Consider the following 12,937-nt stretch of genomic DNA (forward strand, 5'->3'; position numbering starts at 1 on the left):
AGTGCCGACCCTGGGGCCCTTGATTCCATTCAGTGCCGCCCCTGGGGTCCGAAGGGAAAGCCCCCCGCCCCCCTTGCCCGCACCACATCCTCACAACCTCTCCCCCTTCCAAATGTAATTATAGGTACAAAATGACTGTATAACAAACCTGCTACAAACCATCCACCCATCCACCTTCTGTACCGCTTATCCTCACGAGGGTCACGGGCATGCTGGAACCTATCCCAGCTGTCTTCAGGTGAGAGGCGGGTTACACCCTGGACTGGTAAAATGAAATAAAATAAGGCTGCACCGCGGACGAGTGGTTAGCGCACAGGCCACACAGGAGACAATGGGTGTGGTTTTATTCACCCTCGGCCATCTCTGTGAGGATTTTGCATGTTCTCCTCGTGCATGTGTGGGTTTTCTCCGGGTACTCCACTCCCACATTCCAAAAACATGCTAGATTAATTGGTGACCGCAAAATTGTCCATAGGTATGAATGTGAGTGTGAATGGTTGTTTGGCTATAGGTGCCCTGTGATTGGCTGGCGACCAGTCCAGGGTGTACCCCGCCTCTCGCCCGAAGACAGCTGGAGTAGGCTCCAGCACCCCCATGACCCTCGTGAGAATAAGTGGTATAGAAAATGGATGAATTAACCTGGAATAAATAAATTAGGAGCTTTAAAAAGATCTACTTGAAATACATTAATATTAAAAAAAAAATTCAACCTGAAATAAATAAATAATTATTAAACTAAAAAATTCACATCCAAACTCAGCTCCAGCACTCATGGCTTTTACTTGTTTCATTTATCATGCAACACCCTTTCTCACACACTGACAGGTAAATGACCACGCCCGAATGAGGCTGAAGTGTGATTTAAGGAAGATGAAGATCCCACTCTATAAAATAGGGCGAGATCCACCCCAGTAGCATCGCGCTTTGTGGTTGTGCTGCGCTATGCTCTCAAATGTGCCAAGGAAGCTGTCAGTACTGACTGACTGCTGTGGCAGCCCCCGCTGCTTCTCAGTAAAAACACAAACTGCAAAACAATACATACCTTTAAAGGGGACCTATTATGATAATTTTTTGGCCCTTTGTATTGAGTTATTGACTCCAATAGAACAGCTACACACAATGACCAGCACACGAAGCTTTAAATAAAACGGTCTGTTTTATTGTATTCGCTGCGGTCATTCATTTCAAAGATTTCATCACAATTGTCCCTTCCCTCGCCACATTGCGCTTCCTATTTCACGACTATACCTTCTATCATGTTTTTTCAAACATGTACTCATTAATAAGGCATGCTGGGTTGAATACAAATTAGTAAATAAATATGCATATTTTGGGCGGCACGGCGGTCGAGTGGTTAGCGCGCAGACCTCACAGCTAGGAGACCAGGGTTCAATTGAGTTCAATTCCCACCCTTGGCCATCTCTGTGTGGAGTTTGCATGTTCTCCCCGTGCATGCGTGGGTTTTCTCCGGGTACTCCGGTTTCCTCCCGCATTCCAAAAACATGCTAGGTTAATTGGCGACTCCAAATTGTCCATAGGTATGAATGTGAGTGTGAATGGTTGTTTGTCTATATGTGCCCTGTGATTGGCTGGCGACCAGTCCAGGCCTTACGCCCGAAGACAGCTGGGATAGGCTCCAGCACCCCCCACGACCCTCGTGAGGAAAAAGCGGTAGAAAATGAATGAATGAATGAATATGCATATTTTAGCAAATGTTATGTTATGTTGTGGCTGTTCCAGGAAAGACTCAGCCACAGCATTACAAAGATGGAACATGTCTAATATAGCGAACATTTACATGCAAAAAAAACAGGGATCAAGCCAAGCCCCCAACCCGCCTGCCGACTTGGTGAGTGACCTGCCCCCTAGTGTCCACCACAATGTCATACATTTTCTCTATGATTCCAGTCATTAAAAAAAAGCATTTTCTTCTGTAAAAATCACTGAATTTGCAGATATCCTGATCAAATAGGGAAGAGATAGAAAGTGAGCCTTCTCTGAGCGTGGCTTCTCTCCTTTGTGTACAAGTCCCCCCTACCATCTGAGTGCACACTTAGGAAACGTTTTCAGGTCACAATGGCCAAGTATTTTATAGTTTCAATCTTTCATCAACATGTAAAACATCATCTTGTCATATCCGTAGACAAGCAAACCACTCGATGACGTTGTTCTGATAGGTGTCAGTAATTGTTTGGTGAGACAAGCACCATACTTGATCGCTAGATAAAAATGCAGGCTTATTGCAGGCTCAAATCTCACAAATGTGACAATAATAACAACATAATAATAATCATAACAAAAAGATGGGATACTGCTGTGGCCATAACACATGATAAGCGACTAAAACTCAACTCTGAACCCCTGACGTTACTTCCTGTACCCATTGAGCTCCCACACTAGCACTGGATGAACATTTACTGCGGCACACAGACGTTTAAATTTCTTATTTTCTCTTGAGTGTAAATGTGACAAATTTTATTTCATGTCTGGGGGTTCTAGTGATGTTAAAAAAATATTTGGAAGGTTGGAACCAGGTTTTCGATGCTCAAAGGTAACTACAAAGGTATTCAAGTTGTAAATAAGGAATCCTACTTCACGGAAATTCACTTACTACGGTTGTTTCTGGAACCAGTTAACTGTGATAAGGAGGAATACTGCATTATAATTCATTAAAAGTACATAAAAATCCATTTAAAGTGAACAAAACAACAAATATGTATCACCCCTGAATGGTGCGTCTCGTTGGCAATGCAATTATTTTTTAATTTGACCTATTGGCAAGTTACAGTATCAATTAATTTACAAAACACATGGACCACATCGGGCGCTGAGAAGCTCAGGGAGTCTCTTGGGTCTCCAGAGTCGGGACTAAACACGGTGAGGTTGAATTTCAGTTTTAACCTGCCAAAATCAGTCAGAGTCTTCCAAAAGATGTGTGACAATCCTCTACATACGCAGGAAGATCCCACAGTTCGATTAAGCTGTAAATATGACAACTGAAGTATGTTACCTGCACTCTTCACTTTTAATCATCCATGAATTTTCTATGCCGCTTATCCTCACTATAGGGTTGCGGGCGTATGCTGGAGCTCAGCTGACTTCAGGGTGAGAGGCAGGGTACACCCTGGTCTGGTCACTTTTAATCAGCGTTTACATGTATGTTTTATAGAATTTATGTTTCATGAAGTGATTTTAGCATGTTGTTCAGGGTGAAAATTGGTTATTATCGCTCACGCGATTCAGAGTGACACCTCAGTGTCAATAGAAGATCTTTGAGAATGTGGCGAGTGAGCGAGAGGGAGAGAGAGTGTGACGTAACAGCCCGCCGTTAGCGCAGCTCGGACTTTGCCGGGCGTTGGCGTTCTTCCGGGGGTAACTGAAACATATTTCGTGACTAAAAGGCAGCTTACTTTCATTCTTCCACTTTTTATGTAACCAAGAAAAAGCGCTATTAGCGGCCAGGGCGGAGTTACAGGGCGAGCCGGCCATAACGTGACATCTGTGACGTTGTGCTTGTTCCGCCTGGGCTGCCTTCACGCTGTCTGTCTGCTGGAGCGCCATTGGCGGCGACCACTCTTCACCACTGTTCACGACTGTTTACCAGTTGACTTGAACGGCTGAATCCTGGGATCCATAAGACGGTGCTGATGGAGAAGAGGAGGTCCGACTGTCCTGCTCTGCCGTCCGGTTGGAAGAAGGAAGAAGTAATCAGGAAGTCTGGTTTGAGTGCCGGGAAGAGCGACGTCTACTACTACAGGTACACTGCCCTGCTTCAAGTATACTCAATTTACTAAATGTACTGTATCAGTGATCAAGTACCCACAAAGATCTCACAAGGAATGATCCTCATGGCGTAAAAGACAGCGACGCTCTGGCTTATTCCTGCTGGTGCTGATCAGTCATGTAGGCTTTAAAGCTAACTTCCTGTGTAACACAACATCACTGAACTAGTACAACATACGATATTACTGTATGACTTTGTAAGTAAACTCTGATAGCAGCTAAGTGTCACACCCTGCCTCTACTGATCACGACCTCTCACATCAGCACACTTCCTCTACAACCCCAGCTTTTCTTACAAAACAACATATATTCACCTGCTCATTTTTTGTTTACTCACAAAAGAAGGTGACATTTGTTACCCCAAAATGTGGTAAAATGTTTGGTTAAAAAAAGCACCCTATTTATTTTTGTCGTATTTTTATCGATGCCTCACTGATGCTGTTCTTTCATGCTGTTCTCATCCGCTGGAGAACAACCTGGTTTAAAGACAGCTACTTCCCCCTGGCCATCAGACTGCTGAATGCCAAATATGTCCCTCTACCTGCCCACATGCACACACAAACCTTTAAATTATTATTATCTATTCCAAATTCATTCATTCATTCATTTTCTACCGCTTTTCCTCACGAGGGTCGCGGGGGGTGCTGGAGCCTATCCCAGCTGTCTTTGGGCGTAAGGCGGGGTACACCCTAGACTGGTCGCCAGCCAATCACAGGGCACATATAGACAAACAACCATTCACACTCACATTCATACCTATGGACAATTTGGAGTCGCCAATTAACCTAACATGCATGTTTTTGGAATGTGGGAGGAAACCGGAGTACCCGGAGAAAACCCACGCATGCACGGGGAGAACATGCAAACTCCACACAGAGATGCCCGAGGGTGGGATTGAACCCTGGTCTCCTAGCTGTGAGGTCTGTGCGCTAACCCCTAGATCACCGTGCCGCCCTATTCCAAATTATTAAAATTATTTGTGCAATTTACTATTTACGCTGTACATTACATTGAAGTCTATCTATCTATCCATCTATCTATCCATCTACGTATCTATCTATCTCTTTGTTCGGCAGCCTTTGAACACACCATAGATGTTGTGAAAACTTGTGTATATATCTTTTACACCATGTCTCATGGTTTTATCTTACATTATCATTCATTTGTGGTGAGTACAACAAATTACATTTATACTTAATGTATATCCATTTATACTTAATGTAAATCAAGTATGTAATGTAGGAGCATCAATATTTTTTTGGCCAGTTGCTGGTGGTCCTCGACTGCATAGGTGGGAGCTAAATATTTGATCACTGACTAATGAAAAAAAAAACATTGTGCTTGTCATGACACGGTTACACTCAGCAAGATCTACTTCCTGTTCACCGTCACAAACATCTGCACGCTGTTACTTCCCCAGCCTGTCTTGTGAAAGTACATCATAAGCTCAGAGCTGTGACTTACTTTCACTTTGGTTTCTGATGTGACTCATCAGTTCCAGCCAGGAAACTAGTCAGAACCTCCACTTACTGGAAGAGCACTAAAACTCAGCTCTTCCAACCACATCTCATAATGTTTTGTTCAAGTGCTTATCATCATCATTTTCATCTTTATGAAAAAAACAACAACCTAAAACTCCATTGAGGGTGGTAGTTCTGCTGCTTCACCACAAGAATGTTCTGGGTTCAACCTGAGGCCTGACTGACCTGGAGTGGCACTTTAATTGGAAGGTAATTTCCATTAAGGAATAATTGGTAATAATTGACGTGGAAACTTATTTTTCACAAATAAAACACAATTTCTTAGATATGAACGATAGGGCCAGACCAGTTAATCGGCTGGATAATTTGAGCGGCTGATTGTTGCCATTGGAGAATAGATGTTTAGTAAAAAAAGTAGCCTTTTTTGTACTATAGTCTGCCTCTGTTATATTGGCAACGATAAGAAGAATTCTGGTACTGATGTGTAGTGCTGCAGGTGGCAATATGTCAACTAAGCCCAACTGTTAGAGGCTAATTAGAAGTTGAAAACGTACCCTTATTGGGATGTGGCGGCAAGGTGCCGCGACTGCGTGTGTTGCAGAGTCCTCCGGCAAGACAAAGCTGCCTGGCGGATTCCTGTCTGTCAATTATGCAGCGGAAAAAATATCGGCGAAACCTTGCGCATATTGGCCGACACCGATTCAAGTAAAGAACGCAAATATCGTCCCAATATATCGGCCGGCTGATGTATCGGTCGATCCTTAATGCTAGCACACCTGTCATTGTGATCACACGGGTTCTGCATACTGAATAGACATAGAAATAGAAATGCTGGTCTGGAGTATGGAATGGACTGCTTGTTTTGGAGTGAAAATCTTAGATGCAGGCCAATATAATCCAATACTGTGCTTTTAGCTGATATCGTACCAATATCGGATCGGGAAACCCCTCGTCAATTAATTGTTGCACCTCTAATGATAAACATCCATTTATGGAGTCTAGAAAAAGTCTGAAATTTTGACATTTCGGAATCATGTATGGACTTTGCAGTTTTTTTTTTTTAATTTCCCAGACCTTTACTGCCCTTTTAGACATCATATGTTTTATTTATTTGATGTTCTAATTGTTTTTCTAATACTTGTTCCACACAATTTTTGATAATAAAAGTATGTAAAAATAGTCAAATGATCACCTTTCCATGTCTTTGTAACTCTCTGGAACTATATTGACGTAAAAAAAATGCAGCTATTTCTACCTTTTTCAATTGAAAAATGTAAAATCAGCCTATATATCACTGCAATAGAGTGAGGACTGCTGATACATTTGTTAACTTCCCATTCAACATGTTACCTTTATGAATAATAGTTATAGTTAATAATAGTTATGAATAACACAAGAAATGATGAAGCAATATTCCAATGTCTTAAAATGAAGTTGATGTTTGTAATTCTGTATGGACAAATTGCTGTAAACTGCATGAACACAGGCTGCACGGCAGCGAGTGGTTAGGATGCAGGCCTCATAGCTAGGAGTTTGCATGTTCTCCCCGTGCATGCGTCGGTTTTCTCCGGGGACTCCGGTTTCCTCCCACATTCCAAAAACATGCTAGGTTAATTGGCGACTCCAAATTCTCCATAGGTATGAATGTGAGTGTGAATGATTGTTTTGTCTATATATGTGCCCTGTCATTAGCTGGCGACTAGTACAGGATGTACCCCACCTCTCTACCCAAAGACTGCTGGAATAGGCTCCAGCACTCCCCGCGACCCTTGTGAGGATAAGCGGTAGAAAATGAATGAATGCATGAACACAAAAAACACTGCTGAAAACAGGTACTGGTAACAGTAGAAATAGCACTGCTGGCAAAAACAGCTAAGCAGGGAATAGTGAACACACTCACAAAAACAGATTATGGCCAGAGAGAAGCACACAGCGAGCATGGCAGCCAGGCTGGCAGGAGCTGGTACATGGCAGGACAATCTGGCAGGTGCAGAAAATGGAGGAGCTTAAGTACGCCAGCCAGTAATGGGAATCAGGTGTGTCGGATGACTCCTCCCCAGCGCATCAACATTGTGCTGCAACAAACGACAGACAGCAGCAAGGCAGCATACACAGGACATGACACTTGGGCTACGACTAACAATTTTTCTTGGTTGATTAATGTGAAGCTTGCTTTGGTTAATGAAAATGAAGCAAATACAAACAGCCCAACATAACAGAAAACAAAAGTTGATCACTGTTTTTCAAAGTCAAAACTGGTCTGTGACGATGTATTCATTCATTCATTCATTTTCTACCGCTTTTCCTCATGAGGGTCGCGGGGGTGAGCCTATCCCAGCTGTCTTCGGGCGAGAGGCGGAGTACACCCTGGACTGGTCGCCAGCCAATCACAGGACACATATAGACAAACAACCATTCACACTCACATTCATACCTATGGACAATTTGGAGTCGCCAATTAACCTAGCATGTTTTTGGAATGTGGGAGGAAACCGGAGTACCCGGAGAAAACCCACGCATGCACGGGGAAAACATGCAAACTCCACACAGAAATGGCCGAGGGTGGGTGACGATGTATTGTTTTACTTAAATAACAAAGGTAATGATTAGGAAATTTAGAAAATATTGACATTTGCAAGGCTGGAATCAGATGATATTTAAATAAAAAAACAGTAATGTACCAAAGTAGATGTTGATTAATTGGTGACAGATAATCAATCATTCATTCATTCATTTTCTACCGCTTAACCTCACGAGGGTTGCAGGGGTGCTGGAGCCTATCCAAGCTGTCTTCGGACGAGAGGTGGGGTACACCCTGGTTTGGTTGCCAGCCAATCACAGGGCACATATAGACAAACAACCATTCACACTCACATTCAGAATCAGAATCGACTTTATTGTCATTGTATTGCATACAACGAAATTTGAGTGCAACTCCCCGGTGCATTTTGTAGAAAGTAAAAATTAGAATAAGGAAAAGGATAAAAAGAATACTAAGAATAACAATATTAATATAAAAGTGGCATGTGCAAGTGTAAATATATGTACATCAAAAACAATAACCTATGCAGTAACAAAATGTAGAATTGCAGTCAAAAACAATAACCTATACAGTAACAAGATGTAGGCGGCACGGCGGTCGAGTGATTAGCGCGCAGACCTCACAGCTAGGAGGACCAGGGTTCGATTCCACCCTCGGCCATATCTGTGTGGAGTTTGCATGTTCTCCCTGTGCATGCGTGGGTTTTCTCCGGGTACTCCGGTTTCCTCCCGCATTCCAAAAACATGCTAGGTTAATTGGCGACTCCAAATTGTCCATAGGTATGAATGTGAGTGTGAATGGTTGTTTGTCTATATGTGCCCTGTGATTGGCTGGCGACCAGTCCAGGGTGTACCCCGCCTCTCGCCCGAAGACAGCTGGGATAGGCTCCAGCACCCCCGCGACCCTCGTGAGGAGTAACAAGTCTCATAGTCATCTATGAGTAACAAGATGTAGAATTGCAGTAACCAAAATGTGGAATTTCAGTCAACAAAATGTAGTATTGCAGTATTGTACCTGAGTTTAACTTGAATGAATGAATCCTATTACACATACGTAAGTCCAGTATTGCACATTTGAAGCATTATTGTACATAACAGTGAGTTCCTGGCTTATGCTCTTATTGCACGTTTGAAGCATTATTGTACATAACAGTGAGGTGTGTGTTTTAATAGTGCAAAAATAAGTAATGTTCATTTATGATTGTTCATTGCAGTGATGGCTTTGGAAAAGAAGCTGTCCCCGAGTTTGTCCGGGTTTTGTGTGACCTGTACTGCCTGCCTGAGGGTAGCAGGTCAAACAGGTGGTTGCCGGGGTGGGATGCATCCTTGATGATGCTGGCAGCTCTGCTGAGGTAGTGAGAGCTGGCAACGTCCTCCAGGCTGGGCAGAGAGCAACCAGTGATCTTCTGTGCGGTGTTGATCACTCTCTGCAGCGCTCTCTTGTCTGCTGCTGAGCACCCTGCGTACCATGCTGTGATGCAGTATGTCAGGATGCTCTCGATGGTAGCTCTGTAGAACATCACCAGCAGCTTCTCCTTCAGGTTGTTCCTCCTGAGCACCCTCAGGAAATGGAGTCGCTGCTGGGCTTTCCTCACTGCCACCGTGGTGTTGGCTGTCCAAGAGAGGTCAGCGAGAGCTGCACGGCCAGGAATCTGATGGAGCTGACCCTTTCCACACAGTCCCCCTGGATGTAAAGCGGGCCTGGGTCCGCTCTGCTCTTCCTGAAGTCCAGTATTAACTCTTGATTTTGTGGTGTTCAGTGGCAGGTTGTTTACTGAACACCACACTGTCAGTCTGTTGACCTCATCTCTGAAGTTCATTCATACCTCAATCATTGGTTCATCAATATTTGCAGCTTTAAAGGGGAACTCCACTTTAAAAAAAAATTGCCCAGCATTTACAACCCTTATGTGAAACTGTGAATTTATTTCACTGTGTTAGCGAACAATGCATGTCATTGGGACACACCTATTTCGACTATGAAGCCCTCTAAAAAAGCTAACAAAGTTTTAGCATTTTATATACAGTGAAGAAAATAAGTATTTGAACACCCTGCTATTTTGCTATTTCTCCCACTTAGAAATCATGGAGGGGTCTGAAATTTTCATCGTAGGTGCATGTCCACTGTGAGAGAGATAAACTAAAAAGAAAAATCCAGAAATCACAATGCATGATTTTTTAACAATTTATTTGTGTGATACAGCTGCAAATAAGTATTTGAACACCTGTGTATCATCTAGAATTCTGACCCTGAAAGACCTGTTAGTCTGCCCATTAGAAGTCCACCTGCACTCCATGTATCATCCTGAATCAGATGCACCTGTTTGAGGTCGTTAGCTGCATAAAGACACCTGTCCACCCCATACAATCAGTAAGACTTTAACTTGTAACATGGCGAAGACCAAAGAGCTGTCCAAAGACACCAGAGACAAAATTGTACACCTCCACAAGGCTGGAAAGGGCTACGGAGCAATTACCAAGCAGCTTGGTGAAAAAAGGTCCACTGTTGGAGCTATCATTAGAAAATGGAAGAAGCTAAACATAACGGTCAATCTCAATCGGAGTGGTGCCCCATGCAAGATATCACCTCGTGGGGTCTCAATGATTCTAAGAAAGGTGAGGAATCAGCCCAGAACTACACGACAGGACTTGGTCAATGACCTGAAAAGAGCTGGGACCACCGTTTCCAAGGTTACTGTAGGTAATACACTAAGACGTCATGATGTGAAATCATGCATGGCACGAAAGGTTCCCCTGCTTAAACCAGCACATGTCAAGGCCCGTCTTAAGTTTGCATATGACCATTTGGATGATACAGAGGAGTCATGGGAGAAAGTTTTATGGTCAGATGAGACCAAAATAGAACTTTTTGGTCATAATTCTAATAAGCGTGTTTGGAGGAAGAAGAATGAAGAGTACAATCCGAAGAACACCATCCCTACTGTGAAGCATGGGGGTGGTAGCATCATGCTTTGGGGGTGTTTTTCTGCACATGGGACAGGACGAGTGCACTGCATTAAAGAGAGGATGACTGGGGCCGTGTATTGTGAGATTTTGGGGAACAACCTCCTTCCCTCTGTCAGAGCATTGAAGATGGGTCGTGGCTGGGTCTTCCAACACGACAACGACCCGAAGCACACAGCCAGGAAAACCAAGGAGTGGCTCCGTAAGAAGCATATCAAGGTTCTAGCATGGCCCAGCCAGTCTCCAGACCTGAACCCAATCGAAAATCTTTGGAGGGAGCTCAAACTCCGTGTTTCTCAGCGACAGCCCAGAAACCTGACTGATCTAGAGAAGATCTGTGTGGAGGAGTGGGCCAAGATCCCTCCTGCAGTGTGTGCAAACCTGGTGAAAAACTACAGGAAACGTTTGACCTCTGTAATAGCAAACAAAGGCTACTGTACCAAATATTAACATTCATTTTCTCAGGTGTTCAAATACTTATTAGCAGCTGTATCACACAAATAAATTGTTAAAAAAATCATGCATTGTGATTTCTGGATTTTTCTTTTTAGTTTATCTCTCTCACAGTGGACATGCACCTACGATGAAAATTTCAGACCCCTCCATGATTTCTAAGTGGGAGAAATAGCAAAATAGCAGGGTGTTCAAATACTTATTTTCTTCACTGTACATGCTCTGATCATGCATGAACAAGTACATTGACGATAACATGTAATACTTCCTCTGCACATTTGATTGATCAGAACTAACGCTGCTTCTGTCAACAAGGTAAGATGCCTCCTTCCCCCAGGCAGAATCATGTTGCTGTGTGTTATGTCGATCAGGATATAGTGAAACATACGTACACGTACACACAGAACAGTAACTTACAATGTCCGCTCGGATGCTGACTGGAGGAATAGCATCAATAGTATCTTTCAGCACAAGACGTGTGCTCTAGGGCTGGGTTAAATTATTATTTTTGTAATCGATTAATCTAAAAAATAGATTTTCGATGCATTGATTATGTCACGCTGGGATAGGCTCCAGCACCCCCCGCGACCCTCGTGAGGAAAAGCGGTAGAAAATGAATGAATGAATGAGTGATTATGTCACGATGTAGGAGTTAGCCCCCGTGACAGTTCACTTAGTTTCATTTTCGTGTTTAGTTCCTGGCTTATGCTCTTATTTTGATATCCACTTCCTGTCTTGCCTGTTTTCCTGCTTTTGTATCTTCCACACCTGCTTCTAATTTTTACCCCGTCTATTTAGTTCAGGTGTGTGCTCCTTCCGTCGTCGGATCATTGTCGTTTTTCTGTTGGACATGCAAGTGAGTTGTTCTGCTGCATATAGCATCTTCATTAAAGCCATTTTTTCCTGCATTTGGGTCCTCATCTATGTATCCTGGGGTCCCAACGCTACACGACCATGCCAAAACGTGACAGATTAATCTAACCATTCATTTTTAAATCCGATTTGATTCGATTCGATTATCTCCCCATAATTTGACCTATATAGCATTCATTCATTTTCTACCGTTTCTACCGTTCACGAGGGTCGCTGAGGTTCTGGAGCCTATCCCAGTTGTCTTCGGGCGAGAGGCGGGGGCACACCCTGGACCGGTCGCCAGGCACTCACAGGGCACAAACAACCATTTACACTCACATTCATACCTATGGACAATTTGGAGTCCCAATTCACCTAGCATGTTTTTGGAATGTGGGAGGAAATCGGGGTCCCCGGAGAAAACCCACGCATGCATGAGGAGAACATGCAAACTCCACACAGAGATGGCCGAGAGTGCAATTGAACTCGAGTCTCCTAGCTGTGAGGCCTGCACGCTAACCACTCAAAAGACATGCAGTCACCTATATAGCAATTAATGCTAATTTATCACCATGAATAAAACACAGTTCTTCTTTCCAATATATTTTTATTAACAAGTAAATTGTATTGAACAATACAACAATAAAGTTCACAATTGAATCCTATATTAACAAAATAATAAATTAAACTTTCTTTCAATAAATAAAACTATTGTGCAAAAAAACATAAAAAAAAACATTGGCTGTTCCTGCAACTCCACAGCGACTTATAAATGAAAAAATATATAGCCACAGACAGCCACAAGAGGGCACTCTAGACTTTTGCACCGATAGCTCAACAATTTAATATTTAAACAGTAATGT

The 12,937-nt window shown here is 43.1% G+C and overlaps 1 protein-coding gene across 2 annotated transcripts in view; it reads left to right on the forward strand.

Moving 5' to 3' along the window:
* Positions 1-3,310: 3,310 nt before the first annotated feature.
* The window catches only part of mbd2 (methyl-CpG binding domain protein 2), a 43,609-nt gene continuing 33,982 nt past the window's right edge, over positions 3,311-12,937 (forward strand). The window contains exon 1 of one of the 2 annotated variants that reach the window (XM_058060911.1): positions 3,311-3,757. In XM_058060911.1, the coding sequence (XP_057916894.1) occupies positions 3,648-3,757 (110 nt within the window). In that variant the 5' untranslated portion in view covers positions 3,311-3,647. The remainder of the gene's footprint in view (positions 3,758-12,937) is intronic. The other variant, XM_058060905.1, reaches the window with a different exon arrangement.

Source organism: Doryrhamphus excisus, chromosome 2, assembly GCF_030265055.1.
Source record: "Doryrhamphus excisus isolate RoL2022-K1 chromosome 2, RoL_Dexc_1.0, whole genome shotgun sequence".
In the NCBI taxonomy this organism is placed as follows: domain Eukaryota; kingdom Metazoa; phylum Chordata; class Actinopteri; order Syngnathiformes; family Syngnathidae; genus Doryrhamphus; species Doryrhamphus excisus.